Here is a 17,062-nt window from a genome sequence, read left to right as displayed (position 1 = left end):
GCAGCTAGACGACTGAGAGTAACTAGATCGTGAAAAGTTCTCTCAGGGAAGGCACGAACTTCATCAATCCGATCCAAGTAAAGTTTGTCCAAGCGTGGACGAACAACAGCTGCATCACCAAAGAAAAAAGGTTAGACGATTGAAAGATAGAAAATATGTAAAGAGAAACAAAATAAAATAGAAAGGAAACATACCCTCAGGACGAAGGCAACCTAGAGGGTTGGTAAAAGGTAGGAAGGGGGCATTACCCACATCAGCTGGGTCCCTAACCCAATTTCCGGAAATAATAAATTTTTTTTTTTCTAGAGCCTGTCAGACGAGTTACGGCCCTTTATTAAACTATAGTAAGAGCCCCTGGACGAGAACTGGTAAAAACCAGCAGACTTTTTTTATCTCCGAGGGCTTATAACAGTAAAGGAACTCGTCCAATGTAATTGGACAGTTCCCTTCCAGTGCCTCACGCCATAGCACTTGCATGGCAACTATCGTCCTCTAACCATTGGGGTTGAGTTGGTTAGGTCCAATACCCAACCTATGGAAGAGGTCTCTGCAAAAGGAATTTAGAGGAAACCTAGGGCTAGCTACAAGATTTTTTAACTTGGCAGCATCTAAGGTGGATGCTACCTCTGGGGCACAACTATAAATGACATTTTCTTCATCCTCTTCCTCGTCTTGAGGAGGGTTAGGTGGCTGTTTGGACGAGCTAGCCTCAGATCTAGAAGCCATCCTACGTTGTAGTTCCTAGAATTCCTCAAAGGTAATACCAGGTACCCCAGACGAATAATGCTCGTCTAAAGAATCATTACAGGCTGTGCTACCTTCGCTACTTTCATCACTACCCTCACTGCCAGAAAAATCGTCCTGGTACTCGTTTATCTCCTTCTCTAAACTACTAGATGAAGACATGGTTGAAATGAAGAAAGATTAAGATGAAAACCTAAAAAAGAAAGAGGAAGTACTTGATAGAACTAGGAGGAGAGCTAGACGAGGCTCTTGGACGAGATGGCAGAAAGGAAAATGAGGGGCAAGGAAGGGAATGCACCTATTTATAGGCCCCAAAAACAGGGTCAGCGAAGCGACGCGCACCATTCAAAAAGTGACACGTGGCGGTTCCTTTGGGAAGCGAGATCAACACAACAGGTCAACCAACAGTTTCGTGACACGTGACACACAAAAAAATTAAAACTTGATTAAAATCATATAAACACACATTAAAACACAACAATATCCTGGACGACCCTTTGAACAAGGGGGTAACTGATGGGATAGCGAAAAATTAGTTATTTCCAATTCATCCAAAGGTATTGTCCAGGACCCAGAGAGCAAGCAGGATCAGAAATCACCCAAGGCTGAGAAGGATGGTCATGGACAAGAATATTGTTCATGGACAATGAAATCGTCCATGGAAGACAATGAAGTTGTCCATGGACGATGATCAAACGTCCAAGAACGACCAAATCGTCCATGAAATGGATGGACAAGCGTGCAACACTTGGGAAATTCTCAGCATCTTGGAACAGTTACCAAACCCATGATTATCGCCATAAATTCCTCGAACACTTAACTTCCATTAGCGGTTGCAACTTCTGTAGCCGTTGAGGAAGTTATGTCTAGACTCATTGGTTTCCATGAATCTTGGGAAAGTTACTAAGTTAATAACCGCTCCAAGGTTCTCTATATAAAGGACTGGTCTGAATCAAACCAAGGTAGGTACATTCTGAAATTTTACTCCTACAAAGTTGGAACTCCATTTTTGTGAGAAACTAACTTAGCCATCGAAGGGTGTTTGGCCGGTCAACTCCGGTCCCCTTTTGATTGTGTGTTCATCTCTGTAGGCCTTCCACAGCCATTAGTAGCCCACCGAAGCCGGATCATTCAGCCTCCTGATCCTGTGCAATATCAGTTGGTAGGTTTAATATGTATTCAGATTGACTTTTATATGCTTGAGTTTTCTTGAGGCAATTTTGAGGTATTACCCAGGCCTTAAGACTTAGGTAATTTGGAAAATATTTGTTATAATGTGTGGATGATTAACAGGTGGTAACAAAATGGTATTGTGTTTTTATTTGTTTGATTAATGCCTAGGTTTTACATGCTATTGATGTTTAATAGGTACCCAGGTTTTACTTTGTATTTTTTTGTTCCCAAATGTCAATACTCAATATGTGGGTTTTGGGTAGAATGAATTTGGAGTTTTGGACAAATTCAAGTAGAGTTGAAGGCCCATTTTAAAAGAAATTAAGTAAAAAAAAAGCCCAATCTAATATGACAAGATTAAGAAACTATTAATTCCTTGAAAAGCCTAATAATTTCGGCCCAAAAGGCCCAAAAAAATTAAATCCAAGAAAATTTACAAATTTGGCCCAATAAGTGGTCCAATCTGCCAAACCGTTGAATCCGACCTGTTCTAACCGATGATTCGACTTGGTGGGTCCAACCTGTATTTCGGTTGAGGGTGGGTCAATTTTTTCAATAACTCGACTCAATCGGATCGAGTGCGGGTTGGGCCCAAACCCGGGTTGACTTGACCCGTGAACAGCCCTAGATGAAAACGTGATGTTTTGTAACTTGGTGTAGATGGTTGTATTTTTTTTTTTTTTTTTTTGAGAAGGTACTTAAGTTATTAGTTACTCATTTCATTTCTCTCGGCTCGGGCACTTATAAAAAAAAAGAAAAAGAAAAAGGGTAAGGGTTGGGGTTTGCAGATGGCGATGGCGATGGCGAGGAGCGCATTGGTAAAAAAGTACCTGAGGGTGAACGTGGGCGTAGGCGTGGGCGTGGATTCTTCGCCCTTCAATGCCATACGGCGCCGTTTCTTCTCGGAGGAAGTGAGGACCTCGTTCAAATCGGAGGTCACCGATCGTGTCATCTCCGTCGTCAAAAACTTCCAGAAGGTCGATCCTTCCAAGGTTAGTGGGAGAGTCAAGAAATGAAATCTGTCTGCAAAGAAAGAAGCTATTATTAATATTCTTACGTTACTTCCAAACCCTAATTTCGAAATGAAATCTGTTAGTGAATCCTATCATATGTTTTTGTTTGTTAGGAAATATGTTTTGTTTTCTCACTCCACCACCTATGTTTCTAATAAATTGAATAAGGAAGATAAAACGTTGACGGCATTTTCAGCCTAAAATTGTTGCTCCCAATAATTAAAGTCCATGAATGGGCATTGCATTGCATTTCAACTCAAGGGACACTTTATTCTTCATAATTTAATTTTATGCTAAATTAAATTGTTCATGAATGCATATGGAATTTGATATATTTATTGTCTGTTGGTGTCAAAGACAAACTTAAAAAATCAATCATTTTACAAATCTCTCAAGTCTTATTGTTTTTGGTCTGAATACCCAAATGGCCAAATAATGAAGGAACTGCCTCTGCCTCTGCCTCAAATGGCGCCACTTTTTCCACTCCCAAAATGAGATCATCATGAATTTAAAATCCAATGGAAATAAAAACCAACCTTATTTGATCTAATGTTTTTGAGGTCAGGTATGGGAAATTGTGCTGTCATTCATTTATTATATGACTTAAAAATTACATAATTTGGCACACTCTCTAAAAAGGTTCGCCTATTGTTTTCATAAGCCTCAACAAACCTCAACCTCCCATGGCTTTTTATTTTTGTATGGCCCGTCATAGCACTCTCTCTGATTCTCTTTTGTCTGCCGCTAGTGTAGGGGAGGTTTTTGCATATTGCAATAAGGTGCCTGGATTTACAATTTTCCTTAAGAATGTAGTTTGCAAATGATTAAACTTGTTAGTTCTATTTTTGACTTGTAGAGATGGTGAATCATGACATGTGTATTTTGGGAGGTTTTATGATGATCTAGTTCTCATGTTCCTTGCTAATAGCTTTCTCTCTTGTTTGTGAAGATACTCCAGCACTCCACCATGTACTCGTTTATTATAGACTATGTTTTGCTTTTGCTTTTTAGGCAGGACCATCCTCTTCTATTTATTATCCCTCGTTTTCCATATTAAAAATAATATTAGGTTCACTGGAAGAGTGGTCATTTTAAATGGGATTAAGGGTTAATAAGTGAGTTGAGTAAAGAATGCTCAAATAGCCTTTATATTGATATTTGGATTAACAAAGACATCTTTATTTTAACTACCATCTGGTCATGCGTATATTTAGTATTTAGTCAATTTAATTAATATGTGCTCATGAAGACAGGGTACTGATGCCTTACTTAGTACAAATATTCTAACTAGCTTTGACTTTGGTTGTCAGCAGATTTAATACTCAGAGGACCTAGAATTACATTCCTTCCAAGTGTGTTTTGATTAGCTTATTTTTATTTATGTGCAAAAGTACAATTGTACCTAAAAAATGATAATTTATAAAGCTGTGTACCATGTTAGACAAAGATGAATATTGTTCCATACGTTCCTCGCTTTGATGACCCGTAAAGCCACCTCTCCAACAAGCTAGGTGCTCTTTCATTGACAAAGGCATAACCCAAGAGAGACCAAATAAAAGGAAAACCATAAACCACAAGTTCATTGCAATAGCACAGTGTAGGAGAAGATAGTTACTAGCCTCCTCTTCCATTTTGCACATGCAACACCAGTCAACAATGGTGAATTTTCTCTTCCGAAGATTATCCATAGTTTTACCATGGGCTGCTGTCCAAGCAAAAAAAAAAAAAAAAAAATCCTTCTTAGTAGGGTCTTTAGTCTTCCAAATAGCTTGCCAGTTGGTTTGAATAAGTAACTGGCTTGCTAGTGATGAAAGGCTTCATATGTCCAAGGAAAAGTTCTATGAACTTGCACTTTCATAACAAGGTTTTATGCTGCTAATTTTCGTCTTACGAAATCTAGTCATCTTCATATCTGATCAAACTTCCAAATTCCAGTTTATTTGATATTGAGGGAAGACCATTTCTAGTCTGTAACTTATATTTTCAGTTAATATCTATCTCGACCTCCAATACAATGGGTTTGATTTCAATTAGTAGGGACTGGAAAAAATTCTTTATTGAGTAGTCTTGTGTTTGAGGCACTTTTATGGTCATCCTTGCCAAATCGTTCTTTGTTTTCCTCTTGTTTTAAAGTATTAACCAATAGAAGCATCGCATTATATATTGTGGGGAACTTTATATCAAGAAATGGAGAAACTATTGGCTCTACTATTCATCATCCTAAAAGGGACAATAGGTTGCATGGAGACATACCGATCATTAGTATCTGTTTGTTTTAGTTTTTTATTTTTATTTTTTATCACCTGTGTTTATTCTACTGCTCTTTGTAATTATGGTTCTTTTTGGTTTGGCAGGTCACACCAAATGCCAATTTTCAGAATGATCTTGGATTAGATAGTTTAGATTCTGTAGAGATTGTGATGGCACTTGAAGAAGAATTTGGGTTTGAGATCCCTGATAAGGAAGCAGACAAGATCAACTCCATCAATCTTGCTGTTGAATTCATTGCTTCTCACCCTCAGGCAAAGTAGAGGGAAACTATGAAGCCTCCTCATAATTTTCACATGTTTTCTGTGAGAAATTAGCTATGAGTAGAAATTTCGGATGTTTGAAACTTCTATTTCTTTTTTTCCTTTTGCGAAATACTTCTTGGTTTTCGAGTACTTTTAAGGAGTATATTTTGGGCATGTGCCAACTTCAATTCTGTTTCTCTAGTTGATGGAAACTGAGTGTAATGAGCTAAGCTAGTGGTTGAAAATTGCTTTATTGATGACGATGAATCATTTTAATAAAAAAAGTGTAGGTTATTGTTTATTGTGAAGCCTCAGTTGCTTGGAAAATATTATGCATCTGAAATACTCTAATTTGATATTTGGCACTATATGGTAAGTTATTTGAATATCTTCCAATCACCTTGATTTTTTTTTATTTTTTTTATTTTTTTAAATCTATAATTTCTTTGCTAAAGAGAAAAATATAGTTGTCTTCTTTGTGAGTATATCATTCATTCTCTATAAAACGGATATTCTTGAATGGATTTTGTGCATAGATTATGAACAACAAGCTTCTAAAGTTAGGAACCTGCATGAGTTATAGAATTATAGCTGCTCTGCTCATAAGCTACTGAACGATATTTAATACTCTTATGTTCAATAATCTGTCCAATGCTCTGTATGTAACAAAGATTTGAAACCAAAAGTAAATGCAATCCACTGGCTATTCGTTGTACCAGGACCATGGTCACATTTTATTATGTTTGGTTGATTTTCTCTCTATGTAGGTAGTTATCGTAATAAATAAGTTATTGCAACATCATCCAACTTGAGAATGCACATACAGATGTGAAGTCTTTAAAATTAAAAAATTTTAGACATATATTACTTGTTTTAGGGTACTATTTTAGTGCATAAATGAATTTAGGGGAATTACGGTAAACTCACTCACTTGTTTCGATTGTGATTTCAAAAGTGTCACTTTGTTAATGTGAAGTTAGTTCTGTTTGCCATCTCTGTTAATAACAGAACAAATTGGTCAAGAAACCATTCAACACGGAAGGTTTGTTAATAATAGAAACAAAAATCAGTGACATTATCTTATGTTGGAAAATTATATAATAATAAAAAGAAAAGAAACCACATCGGTCTGCTTTAATCCAGTGATGGTGAGAAAGCGTGTGTGTGTGTATATATATATGTATTTTTATTATTTTAGCTTTTGTCCTCTTTCCATGCTCCTTCCTTGGGCATGGACTTGGGAGAAGACTTTGAAACGCGTTCATGAATCAGGAGAGAGCGAGCGAGTCAGTCAACATAGCTTGTAGGGTGGGAAGAGAAGAGAAGACCCAAGTCTTTCTAAGTTCCTTTTTTTTTTTTTTTTTAATCCAATGCCAATGCCCGCCCCTCTCATTCAACAAAATTTCAATTGTACTCTACATGTTTGTTGGGACTGCCTTGGCTTTAATCCAAATTAACAATATTTATAAATTGACTACACTTCAAATGATTTTAGAATATTTTGAAGTTCTTGGTGGTGACGGTCACGTATTTTGGGATTTTTAAAATTTTAATTTAATCCTCCATACATTTGTGGTTAATTTAGGTAATGCAAAAAAAAAAAAAGATACGAAATCTACACCCTCTGCCTTAAAAAAGATGATGTGGTTTGGAATAACAATATTATTATTGATAAAAAGCAAAGATATAATGATTTTTCAAAAGTTTCATCTATAAGTGAGAATTATTATTATTATTATTTTTTTCTATGCTTTTGTTGTGTGTTCTTGTACATTTGTCAAGAAACTAGACTAGTGAGTAGTGACTCCTTTCAAAAAAATCTTTGTTGTTAGGATGAACAAAATCTTGTATTACATAGAAAATCCTCAAATCTTAAAAAATAAAAATAAATAAATAACTAGAGCAACAATTTAATCATCCACTTTCTATGTAAAGAAAAACAAAAGAGAGAGAGAGAGAGAGAAGTGGGTTGACCAAAAGGCAGGGCCTACAGAAACGTCAAGAAATACTTCAATTGGTTACTGCAACGTTACATTCACATCCCATTGGCCACCATTCTCAAAAAGTCTCACAAACTTGTAATAAAGCAAGGTCAATTTCCATTTCAAAAAAGAAAACATTAGTCCATACAAAAGTGGCTCAAATGTAATTTAAGACAAAAACTGAGGGCAAACAACTTACAGACTTTCTATAACTATCCTAGCTCTCTCACAATACTAGTGCAAATAAAATTTATTTTCCCATGATGGAGGAACATGCTTTAGCTTTTGCTCTTAATAATAAGCTATTGCTTTTGCTAGTGTTGTTTTTGTTTTCCTTTCTCACACGTTCTTCACTTTCAGAAATCATTTTTGAAGAGCGCTTTGAAGGTACTTTCTAGTTCTACTACTCTTTGCTGACAAAAAGAGAAAAACTTGAAGTAAAATAAAATAAAAAGACTTCGTTATTATTATTTTTGTTGTATTGTTTTGTCACGTGGCAGGATTAAAAAGTACTAAGTTTAACTAACTTTTCAGACAGTTACTTTGGCAGTTTATTTTTTTATTTTTAATCTGGGATTGCTAACTCTATTGTTCTTTCTGGTTTTTTGATTGTTTGTTACTGAACAAAGATGGGTGGCAAAGTCGTTGGGTTAAATCAGATTGGAAAAAGAGTGAAGGAAAAGCAGGTTCTTTTAAACATACGGCTGGAAAGTGGTCTGGAGATCCTGATGATAAGGGTATATAACTCACTTTTGTTTTTATTTATTCAAGTGTTTGTTTTATCTGTTGAATTTTGGACCCCATAAAATCTCATATTGTGAAGTAGTTTGGTTTTTCTCATTAATATTATCTCAAGTGTTTAATATTGGCAGAGAGTAAGAATATGATGAAAATAAGTTCCAAGTAATAAATTATCATATTTGTCTCAAAAGTTAGTTTTCTGATGATACATAAAATTCTGTAGGTATTCAGACATCCGCTGATGCCAAACATTATGCTTTATCTGCAAAGTTACCAGAGTTCAGCAACAAGAACAGAACATTGGTCCTCCAATACTCTATAAGATTTGAGCAGGATATTGAATGTGGTGGTGGTTACATAAAGCTTCTTTCTGGGTTTGTCAATCAAAAGAAATTTGGCGGGGACACTCCATACAGGTTTGCTTCTTAATGTACAAATTTAGTATGATGTACACAGATTAAAAAATGTATGCTGTCAGTCCCTGTCCCTGGATATATAATAGAGATTAGAGAGACCTCCAAAATATTATGCATTTTTGGCTCCTTTTTTTATTATTATTATGATAAAAGAGACGGTTTATCTGTTAGGCGAACAACGGGACAAATTATAAATACAGTAAATAAGGATTGAGCAATCACAATGAGACATTTCAATCCTTACGTCTTTTAATATAATTGAGGGGGAAAATTGTGAATTCTCTACCTGCAGACCAAATGCATGAAAATTGTCTTTACCCAAAGGTCCATAAGTTACTTTGAGTGATTGTGTTAGTGGAGGTGGTGTGTAGGAGACTGTTTCAAGGCTTTTCACCACCAAAATAAAAAAAAAATAAAAATAAATAAAATGATTTTCTTTTATTCACTCATGAATTCGCTTGTAAGGGAATACGGACATATGCAAGTTCAGGTGATTGAAACTCTCTTGACTTTTAATTTTCGCAAGATGATGGCAAGTATCTTTGATGAATTAACCTATAGAGAATTTTCTGAGATATTTGACAGAGGCCTGGACCCATTTTTTAGTCTGCTTTTTTCCTTTTAATTGAATGAGTTCAAGCCTAATGTCACACCATATCTAAAATATGAACAGAAATACTCTTCAACCACTGGTTGCTCTTATTAAGGCAACTACTAGTGTTCTTTCCCTTTTTCTTGTCTCTGATATTCCTGTTTCTGTTTTCTTGGTGTAGTTTAATGTTTGGACCAGATATATGTGGCACACAGACAAAGAAGCTTCATGTTATACTCTCCTACCAGGGCCAAAATTACCCCATCAAGAAGGATTTGGAATGTGAAACAGACAAGCTTACTCATTTCTACACATTTATTCTTAGGCCTGATGCAACATATAGCATCCTGATTGACAATCGGGAGAGAGATTCTGGAAGCATGTATGTAGATTGGGATATTCTTCCCCCACGGAAAATTAAGGATGTCAAGGCAAAAAAGGTTTCTTCTTGAGCTCACAAACTCAATAGTTTGTAATAATTTAACTCTGATAATACTTCTGGTGATTAGTATCAAGCTTTGACTTTCAATTCTAAATCTTATGAGCTCCATATTTTTACCTTAGAATACCCTTCTAGGATAGTTTGTGATTCACCTTGTTGTTATGACAACTATTCAAGTTCTAGAAATTTTCATTTGAAATTTGACTGTCATTTGTCATATCTCACAGCCTGCAGACTGGGAGGATAGGGAATATATTGATGATCCTAATGAGGTTAAACCTGAGGTATTAAAACTTTGTATTTCTTTCTAACTACTGAAAATGCAATTAGTATCTGTATAAATTATGTGCTTCCATTAATGTTTATCTTGGTATTGCAGGGATATGATTCAATTCCAAAAGAAATTCCAGACCCAAAAGCTAAAGAGGTTAGTTGATTGCTTAAGAAGCCATGCATATGCAAAGCCATGTATATGAATTAATGCCTGGCTTTAATGATGTTGGACCCAACACTAGGCCTTTTGTAATTTTTAGGGCTAGTTATATTTCAAAAGGCTGCTTTACGTTCCACTTCTCTCCTCATTTCCCTTTTTCCAGTTTGATGTTTAATGCTGCTATGTTGTGATATGGTGCCTATAGAAAAGATAAAAGAAAACGAAAAATATGATAGAAGATGAAAAAATCTCATAATTTAGTTTCCCTGATCAGCCTGATAACTGGGATGATGAAGAGAATGGTGCGTGGAAACCCCCAAAGGTACCTAATCCAGCGTATAAAGGACCATGGAAGCCCAAGGTATGCCAATTGAGCTCAAGAGATACACAAAAAAGCTTGAAGCTTGATTCTCCTTTGCAGTTTCTCATGAGCTTGCTTTTTTGACTTGACAGAAAATTAAGAACCCCAATTATAAAGGAAAATGGAAGACTCCTTGGATTGATAATCCAGGTATTGTGAAGCATACCTATATAATTTTTTTCATTGATTATAAAATATAAAATAATTTGGACCGTAGGTACAAAAATTTGAAGTTGACATTAAGTGGTTTCCTTTTTCCTATGTCCAGAGTTTGAAGATGACCCTGATCTTTATGTGCTTAAGCCAATTAAGTATGTAGGAATTGAGGTTTGGCAGGTAGGACATAAGTCTGAATCTACTATGCTAGATAGACTGATTATTATGTTGCAAGCATTATCAATAAACTATATGATTAATGGGGTCAAATAATGCAGGTAAAGGGTGGGTCAGTTTACGACAATGTTTTGATCTGTGATGACCCAGATTATGCAAAACAAGTTGTGGAAGAAGTATTTGCAAACAGGGAGGTGTGGCCCTTCTCCTTAAACTTCATTGTTAGATTCCAGATCAATAGCAGTTCCTTATTTGCATATCTTTTCTGTAACTTCAGATTGAAAAAGAGGCCTTTGAGGAAGCAGAGAAAGTGAGAAAAGCACGAGAGGAAGAGGTTCTTAACGATACTTACTGCTGATTGCAATTTCTTTAGTCTTAGTTGAATTTCATTCCAAGTGATTTTAAATCTTCAAACATCATGCAGGAAGCTCAAAGAGCAAGAGAAGAAGGTGAAAGGAGGAGAAGAGAGCGGGGTTATGATCGACGGTACAGGGATAGATATAAGGACAGATACAGAAGGGTTTGTACAATTGGCATCACTCCTTTTAAATTTTTCATGATTTCATCTGTTTCTTTTGGTTGTTTGATGATCACCCTTATGATAAAAGTGATAAAGCCTATCATAGGCTTGGGCGAGCCAATCCTTTAATTTTTGAGGAAATTTTGGTCTTCTGTGATTAATTAATTGATTGTGTTGCATTTTCTGTGTATTTAATGGCTGTTCCCCATCAAAGGCTTCTTTACAGACATGACAAAAGACATTTTTGATATCAAGATTTTATTTTTGTGAAGATGTCATAATAATACAATGAATTTCCTCTGTGGTTGTGTCCAACCAAGATTTTCATTGGAAGCTTTTGGCCTTTTTTCTAAATAATGTTGAATGTACTGCCAATCAGTTGATGGAAACACTTCTTTCTTTTAATGGAATTTTATAATAGGAAACTGATGCAGATTGATGATTGTTTTATTTACAAGTTGACCACATTCCATATAGGGAGAGTTTTAGAGAGCTTCCCCCCCCTACCTGGCTCTCTAAAACTCTCCCTATTTTTTGGACTCAAAAGACTTGTATGATTGTTTCAAAGTTTGTCCTAACTTCAAGGTTTAATTTGTTATGCAGGACCGTCGTGATTACATGGATGATTACCATGTAAGCTTCATTCTTTTCTCTACTTATTTTTATTGCCAAATAGAGGTGGTATTCGTCATGACAAGCAAAATTTAATTTCAAAATGTCCAAATTACCTGAGTCTTTTTCTTTTCTTTAAATGGGAATTACTTGGGATTGTACTGCATATGTTTTTCTTCTACTGCTGAGAGTTCCCAGTAATTTGTTCAACATCCCCAAGTATTCTGAATTATTTTTATTTACAAGTTGACCACATTCCGCATAGGTCTATTTTTATTTCTTTTTTTCCTCCATGAATATTAATCTCTAGGAAATCCTGAATGTAGTAAGTAAATTCTCTTTTTGGAAGCATCTCATAGCAGACTTACAGTCAAACATATTGGAATCTATTTTGTTTATTATTATTATATTTTGTATTTTTTTTTTTCAGAAGAATCTAATTGCTGAAAAACTTTGTTGCTTTAAGAAATTGCAAGCATGTTAAGCTGCTTCATAGAATTTATATCTTGAGAGGAAATTTGAAAGAATGTTGGTGTGGAGCAGTTGGCATTGGCAATGTATTAGTGATGAGTGATTTGGAACACATTAGCTTTGACATTGTCATGTCCATAGTTTTTTTGTTTTGTTTTGTTTTGTTTTGTTTTATTGGGGGAGAGGGGTGGGGTTTGGTGGTGCTATTCTACAAAAAATAAAAATTCTTTGCCTTATCCTTTCTTTTTTAAAAGAAAAAAAAATCATTTGCTTTTTCCAGTTACTCATAGTTTGGATTAAGGTATTGTTGAAACATGATTGAGCATCTACTTAGAGACATGCTTTTATTTGATTTGCAGGATGAGCTTTGATGGAGATATCAGCCTTTCTCTTGCCCTATCCTTGTTGACAGGAGCTTTGATAGTCAGCATCATGTCTTTTGGTATCTATTGTCAGAGTTTTTTGTTTTTGGCTCCTTCTTGTAATGCAGTTTGTAGAAAATCTTCATCAAAATAATGTTATTTTAGTTTTGTTTCCCATAATTAGGCCCTTTAGCCATATGGCTGTCAAGTAAGGAAGTTCATAAACCAAAAAAAAAAAAAAAAAAAAAAAATCAAATAATTAAGCAAAGGGTGACTATCGTGCTTCGAAATATATTACCTTCAAGTTTAAAGCCTTTTATCGTTTTTGATTAAATTACCTTAGATATTTTGCAAGGGTGACTATTTCTAAAGTTTTCTAGGATGCATGTGTTAGTTTTCTTAAAGTCAAAATATATTTTTGGTGCTTTAAATTTGAAAAATTTGGGTTTGTGCCTTGAAGTTCAAAAAGGGTACAATTTCGTCCCTGAAATTTAGGTGAGTTTTATTTTGGTACTGTAACTATGAGGTTGGTTCAATTTTGATCTCTCAGTATCGAGTTAGTTCGATTTTGGTCACTTAAAATATGTGCCTTGTTTGATTTGGTCCTTAAAAATGGGGTGCCTATTCCATTAGTCACACAAATATAAAAATAGATGGAAGAACTTGATCCCAATCTTTTAAAAATGAGAACCTGCACCAAATTAAGGATCAACAGTACATTTTATCTTTTCTTAAACTGTCAAGTGTCAACATTGTCATTTCTCCTTTAAAAAAAAAATAAATAAATTGTTTTTTCATTAGTTGGGATGAAGAATGAGTATGTGAAAACAAATTTATTACAATGGGTCTATTTTGCCTTTGATGTCATGGCCTGTTGTGTGAACACAAATAGAACACTTGGACACAAGAGTCTCCGCCTAATCACGGCCTATTTTGTTAACAGTATAGAACACTTGGACTTGGACACAAGAGTATGTATGTAAAGCACATAATTTTAAGTGTATAACTTTAGTACAGGAGCAACACATCGGTTGGTTCAGTGGTAAGGAGCTCCTAGCCCTGCTTGTCAAGCTTGGGTTCAAGTCTCCTCCATAGCCGATTGTTGGTGGGCATCCACCTCTGTGCACCCTGCCCTGGGGGTTGGCTTAGCCTAACTGCCTTCTTTTTTCTTTACCAAAAAAGAAAAAAGAAAAAAGAAAAAAAGCTTTAGTACAATTTTTTTTAGTTGCAGAATCTTAAAATTTTCAATTAAAATTCAAATACATAGTTATATTGATCAATGAAATATAACTTTTCAAAAAAATAATTAAATACAATTCTACTTTGGATTATTTATTATTTATTATTAAAAAACCTAACGTGTTATACTTAAAAGAATCGAACTTAAAGTCTTTTCCTCGTTCTAATTCATTCATCGGCATTGCAATTGTTATAAACCATCAAATATGTCAATGTATCTTATTATCAACATCACCACCCAAAGACAAACAATTAGTACGTTCCTATGTCCACCATCTTTCCGCCACTGCTTTTGGTTTCCCACATTCATCAATTGTCACCACCATTTACATTAGCCTAAATCAACATACCTTAAGACATTCCTTCAAATGATAATGAAATGTGTTACTTCATATAAAAAATGACTTTTAATATTTCATAATTGTGTTGTTGACACCTGAAAATAATACTACAACTTGACACAATAAACAACTAAAATATCAATAATCATCATCGTCATATATTATATATAAAAGCAGATACCTCATATCAAGGTTTTTAAACCCGGATCGGACCGTACGGTCCGACTAGAAAAACCTCGAACCGCTTAGAATTACGGTCCGTTAAACATCAAAAACCGCTCCATGCAAAAAAAGCAGGGACCCGTACGAATCGTGGTCCGATCGCTTGATTCTGTGAACCGTGAGTGGTTCTGGCAGTTCAAGTCAGAGCTAATTTTATTAAAAAAAGTAAAAACATTATAGACTCACAGTACCAAATCACCATTGTTGAAGCTTCAACCATAACATTCTGTCAAATGTTGAACTCGCATCAATGTTCTGAATAGTTTCAAGCGAAAATTTCTTTTCGGCAATGAGAGCTTCTGTGAATTTTTTTTTGACAAAAAAAAAAAGAAAAGAAAAGAAGAAAGAAGTAGCCACTGCACAGTGACAATGTAATGCTCTACAAGAGTTTTTGACCAAAAAAAAAAACCCATGATTGTTTCCGTGAGTGAAACTGAGAAGGAGGTAGAGGAAGAGTTTTGTGAGACTGAGGAGACTTGTGAAGAGGGTTCATCTAAAAAGAGAAAGAGGGAACATTGAAGAAACGTGTACCAGTGTAGGCAATTAGGCGGCATTGGGAAAGTAAAAGGGGCATTGGGAAAGTAAAATTTTTAAATGGGTAGATGAGAAAAATTTAAGATATTAATAAAAAAATAAAAGAAAAAAGAAATAGATAAAGATGTAGAATTATAAACAGTGGTGGAGATAAATCAATCAATCAAATGGTGGAGAAAAAAGGAAGAAAAAATAAAAGAAACAGAAAAAGGAAAAATGGATTGTACCTAGGCAATTTGAAAAGCTAAAGTGCTACATCTGCAATATTTTTACAACAAATTATGAATGGTTAGTTATTATTGGTTCAAATTTAAATTTAGCACTGAAATTACTTTTTTAACTCAACAATAGTAACTTGTCACTTAGAATTTGTTGCAAAAATGTTGTGGACATATCATTTCTCTTTTAAAAGTATAAGAAATTTAAAAGAGAAATGAGATGTCCACAGTATTCTCATAACTATTATAGTGGATGATATAATGAGTATAAAAGTTTTATACTCATTATATCATCCACTATAATATTGTTATCTACTTATTTATTTGTTTATTTATTAGGTTTGCTTAAGATTTAATATTTTTTATGTGTCTTATGAAAATTATGATATGAAAAATATATTTGAAAGATAAATCTCATATTTATTTGGAGACTATTTTATCTAATTTTTCTATTTTTACTAATTTAATGTATTTATTTATATTTAAAATAATTATTAAATTAATTATGACGTCATCACGGTTTGACCTCGGTTCGACCTTAAAAACCTTGAACCTCTCCCTTTTACGGTTCAATGAACGGTCTGGGTTTCAAAACCATCACGGTTCGACCTCGGTTCGACCTTAAAAACCTTGAACCTCTCCCTTTTACGGTTCAATGAACAGTCCGGGTTTCAAAACCTTATGAGAGAGCATGAGATTCTGCTACGTGGCACATTCTTTAAAGATAATTGAAATACTCTTAAACCACATTAGAGATAAGAACAAATTTAAAAATATAGACTCTTTATTTCCTTTGGTTCAATGTTTCAAGACTATTTTTTGTTTCCTTTAATTCAATGTTTCAAAACTACTATTTGTTTCATTTGGTTCAATGTTTCAAGATTTTTCCTCTCTCTCACACACATAAAACTCTTTGCATTTTCATTCATCCTTTTCATTTCTACTCCTTTATATACACATGCCCACAACCCTCATGTCATCTCACCTCAAATACACTTAAACAAAAAATGATGTCATTTCTCTTCCAAAAACACCTCCAAACACATCAAAACACCTTTGATTCTTCTCTTTTCACCAAAATTACAAGGTAGTGTTCTTGCACCCAATCTTTCTCTCCTTGGTTCTATACCTTGGATTTGAGGTTTAGGGGTGTGGATGTAGCTTTTTAGCTACAATCCACACCCCTTTCTTTACAAAGCTTCATCAAGCTTTTTTTTCTAGCTTTTGTTGCTTAAATAACATGTTTTATTGCTTTTTCAGCATGTCTATTAGCTTTTTACCATGATTTATTACTTTGATGTTGTTGGCTTAGTCTTCTTGGGTTAGGATATGTCTAAATACCATGCTTATGTTTAAATCTACTTGTTTCTATGCTTGCTTCCATGCCTATGTTTAGATCTACATGTTTCCATGCTTGTTTCCATGTTTATAGCTAGATCTATGCTTTTATGTGCCCTTTGTCATGCCTATGCTTAGATCTATGCTTTTATGTGCTCTTTGTCATGCCTATGTTAGGATCTATGTCTTTTTAGGCCCCGTATCTTGCCTATGTTTAGATGTACATGTTTGGTTGCTATGCCATGTGCTATTGTAGCCCTTCTATCCTTAATATCCCTCTTTCTTGAGTTTTGGGCCTTATTGGTGGGTTGTAGATCTAGATCCCGTGGTCTAGGCCTACATCCACACACTTAGGCCTACATTAAAGGGTTTGGATCATTCCCCTATATGCATGTGTATGCTTGTTTGCTTCTATGCTTTATGTCCATGTTTGCCTCTCTAGTTCTAGGCTTTGCCATGCTT

At 34.8% G+C, this 17,062-nt stretch overlaps 2 protein-coding genes across 2 annotated transcripts; both read left to right on the top strand.

Annotated features, from left to right (window-relative positions):
* Positions 1-2,637: 2,637 nt before the first annotated feature.
* LOC115991394 (acyl carrier protein 2, mitochondrial) lies at positions 2,638-5,751 on the top strand. The gene is made up of 2 exons (XM_031115093.1): positions 2,638-2,909; positions 5,285-5,751. The coding sequence occupies exons 1-2, from the start codon at positions 2,706-2,708 to the stop codon at positions 5,459-5,461; spliced, it is 381 nt and encodes a 126-aa protein (XP_030970953.1). The 5' UTR covers positions 2,638-2,705; the 3' UTR covers positions 5,462-5,751.
* Positions 5,752-7,637: 1,886 nt separating this feature from the next.
* Positions 7,638-12,916, top strand: LOC115991383 (calreticulin-3-like). Its single transcript, XM_031115085.1, has 14 exons — positions 7,638-7,812; positions 8,055-8,162; positions 8,390-8,582; positions 9,356-9,614; positions 9,844-9,900; positions 9,996-10,043; positions 10,324-10,410; positions 10,503-10,560; positions 10,679-10,746; positions 10,845-10,937; positions 11,021-11,077; positions 11,168-11,263; positions 11,867-11,896; positions 12,706-12,916. The coding sequence occupies exons 1-14, from the start codon at positions 7,686-7,688 to the stop codon at positions 12,715-12,717; spliced, it is 1,293 nt and encodes a 430-aa protein (XP_030970945.1). The 5' UTR covers positions 7,638-7,685; the 3' UTR covers positions 12,718-12,916.
* The last annotated feature ends 4,146 nt before the right edge of the window (positions 12,917-17,062 follow it).

This window comes from Quercus lobata, chromosome 1 (genome assembly GCF_001633185.2).
Source record: "Quercus lobata isolate SW786 chromosome 1, ValleyOak3.0 Primary Assembly, whole genome shotgun sequence".
Taxonomy (NCBI): domain Eukaryota; kingdom Viridiplantae; phylum Streptophyta; class Magnoliopsida; order Fagales; family Fagaceae; genus Quercus; species Quercus lobata.
Note: the sequence above shows the minus strand (reverse complement) of the source record. Positions and strands in the feature narration are given on the sequence as shown.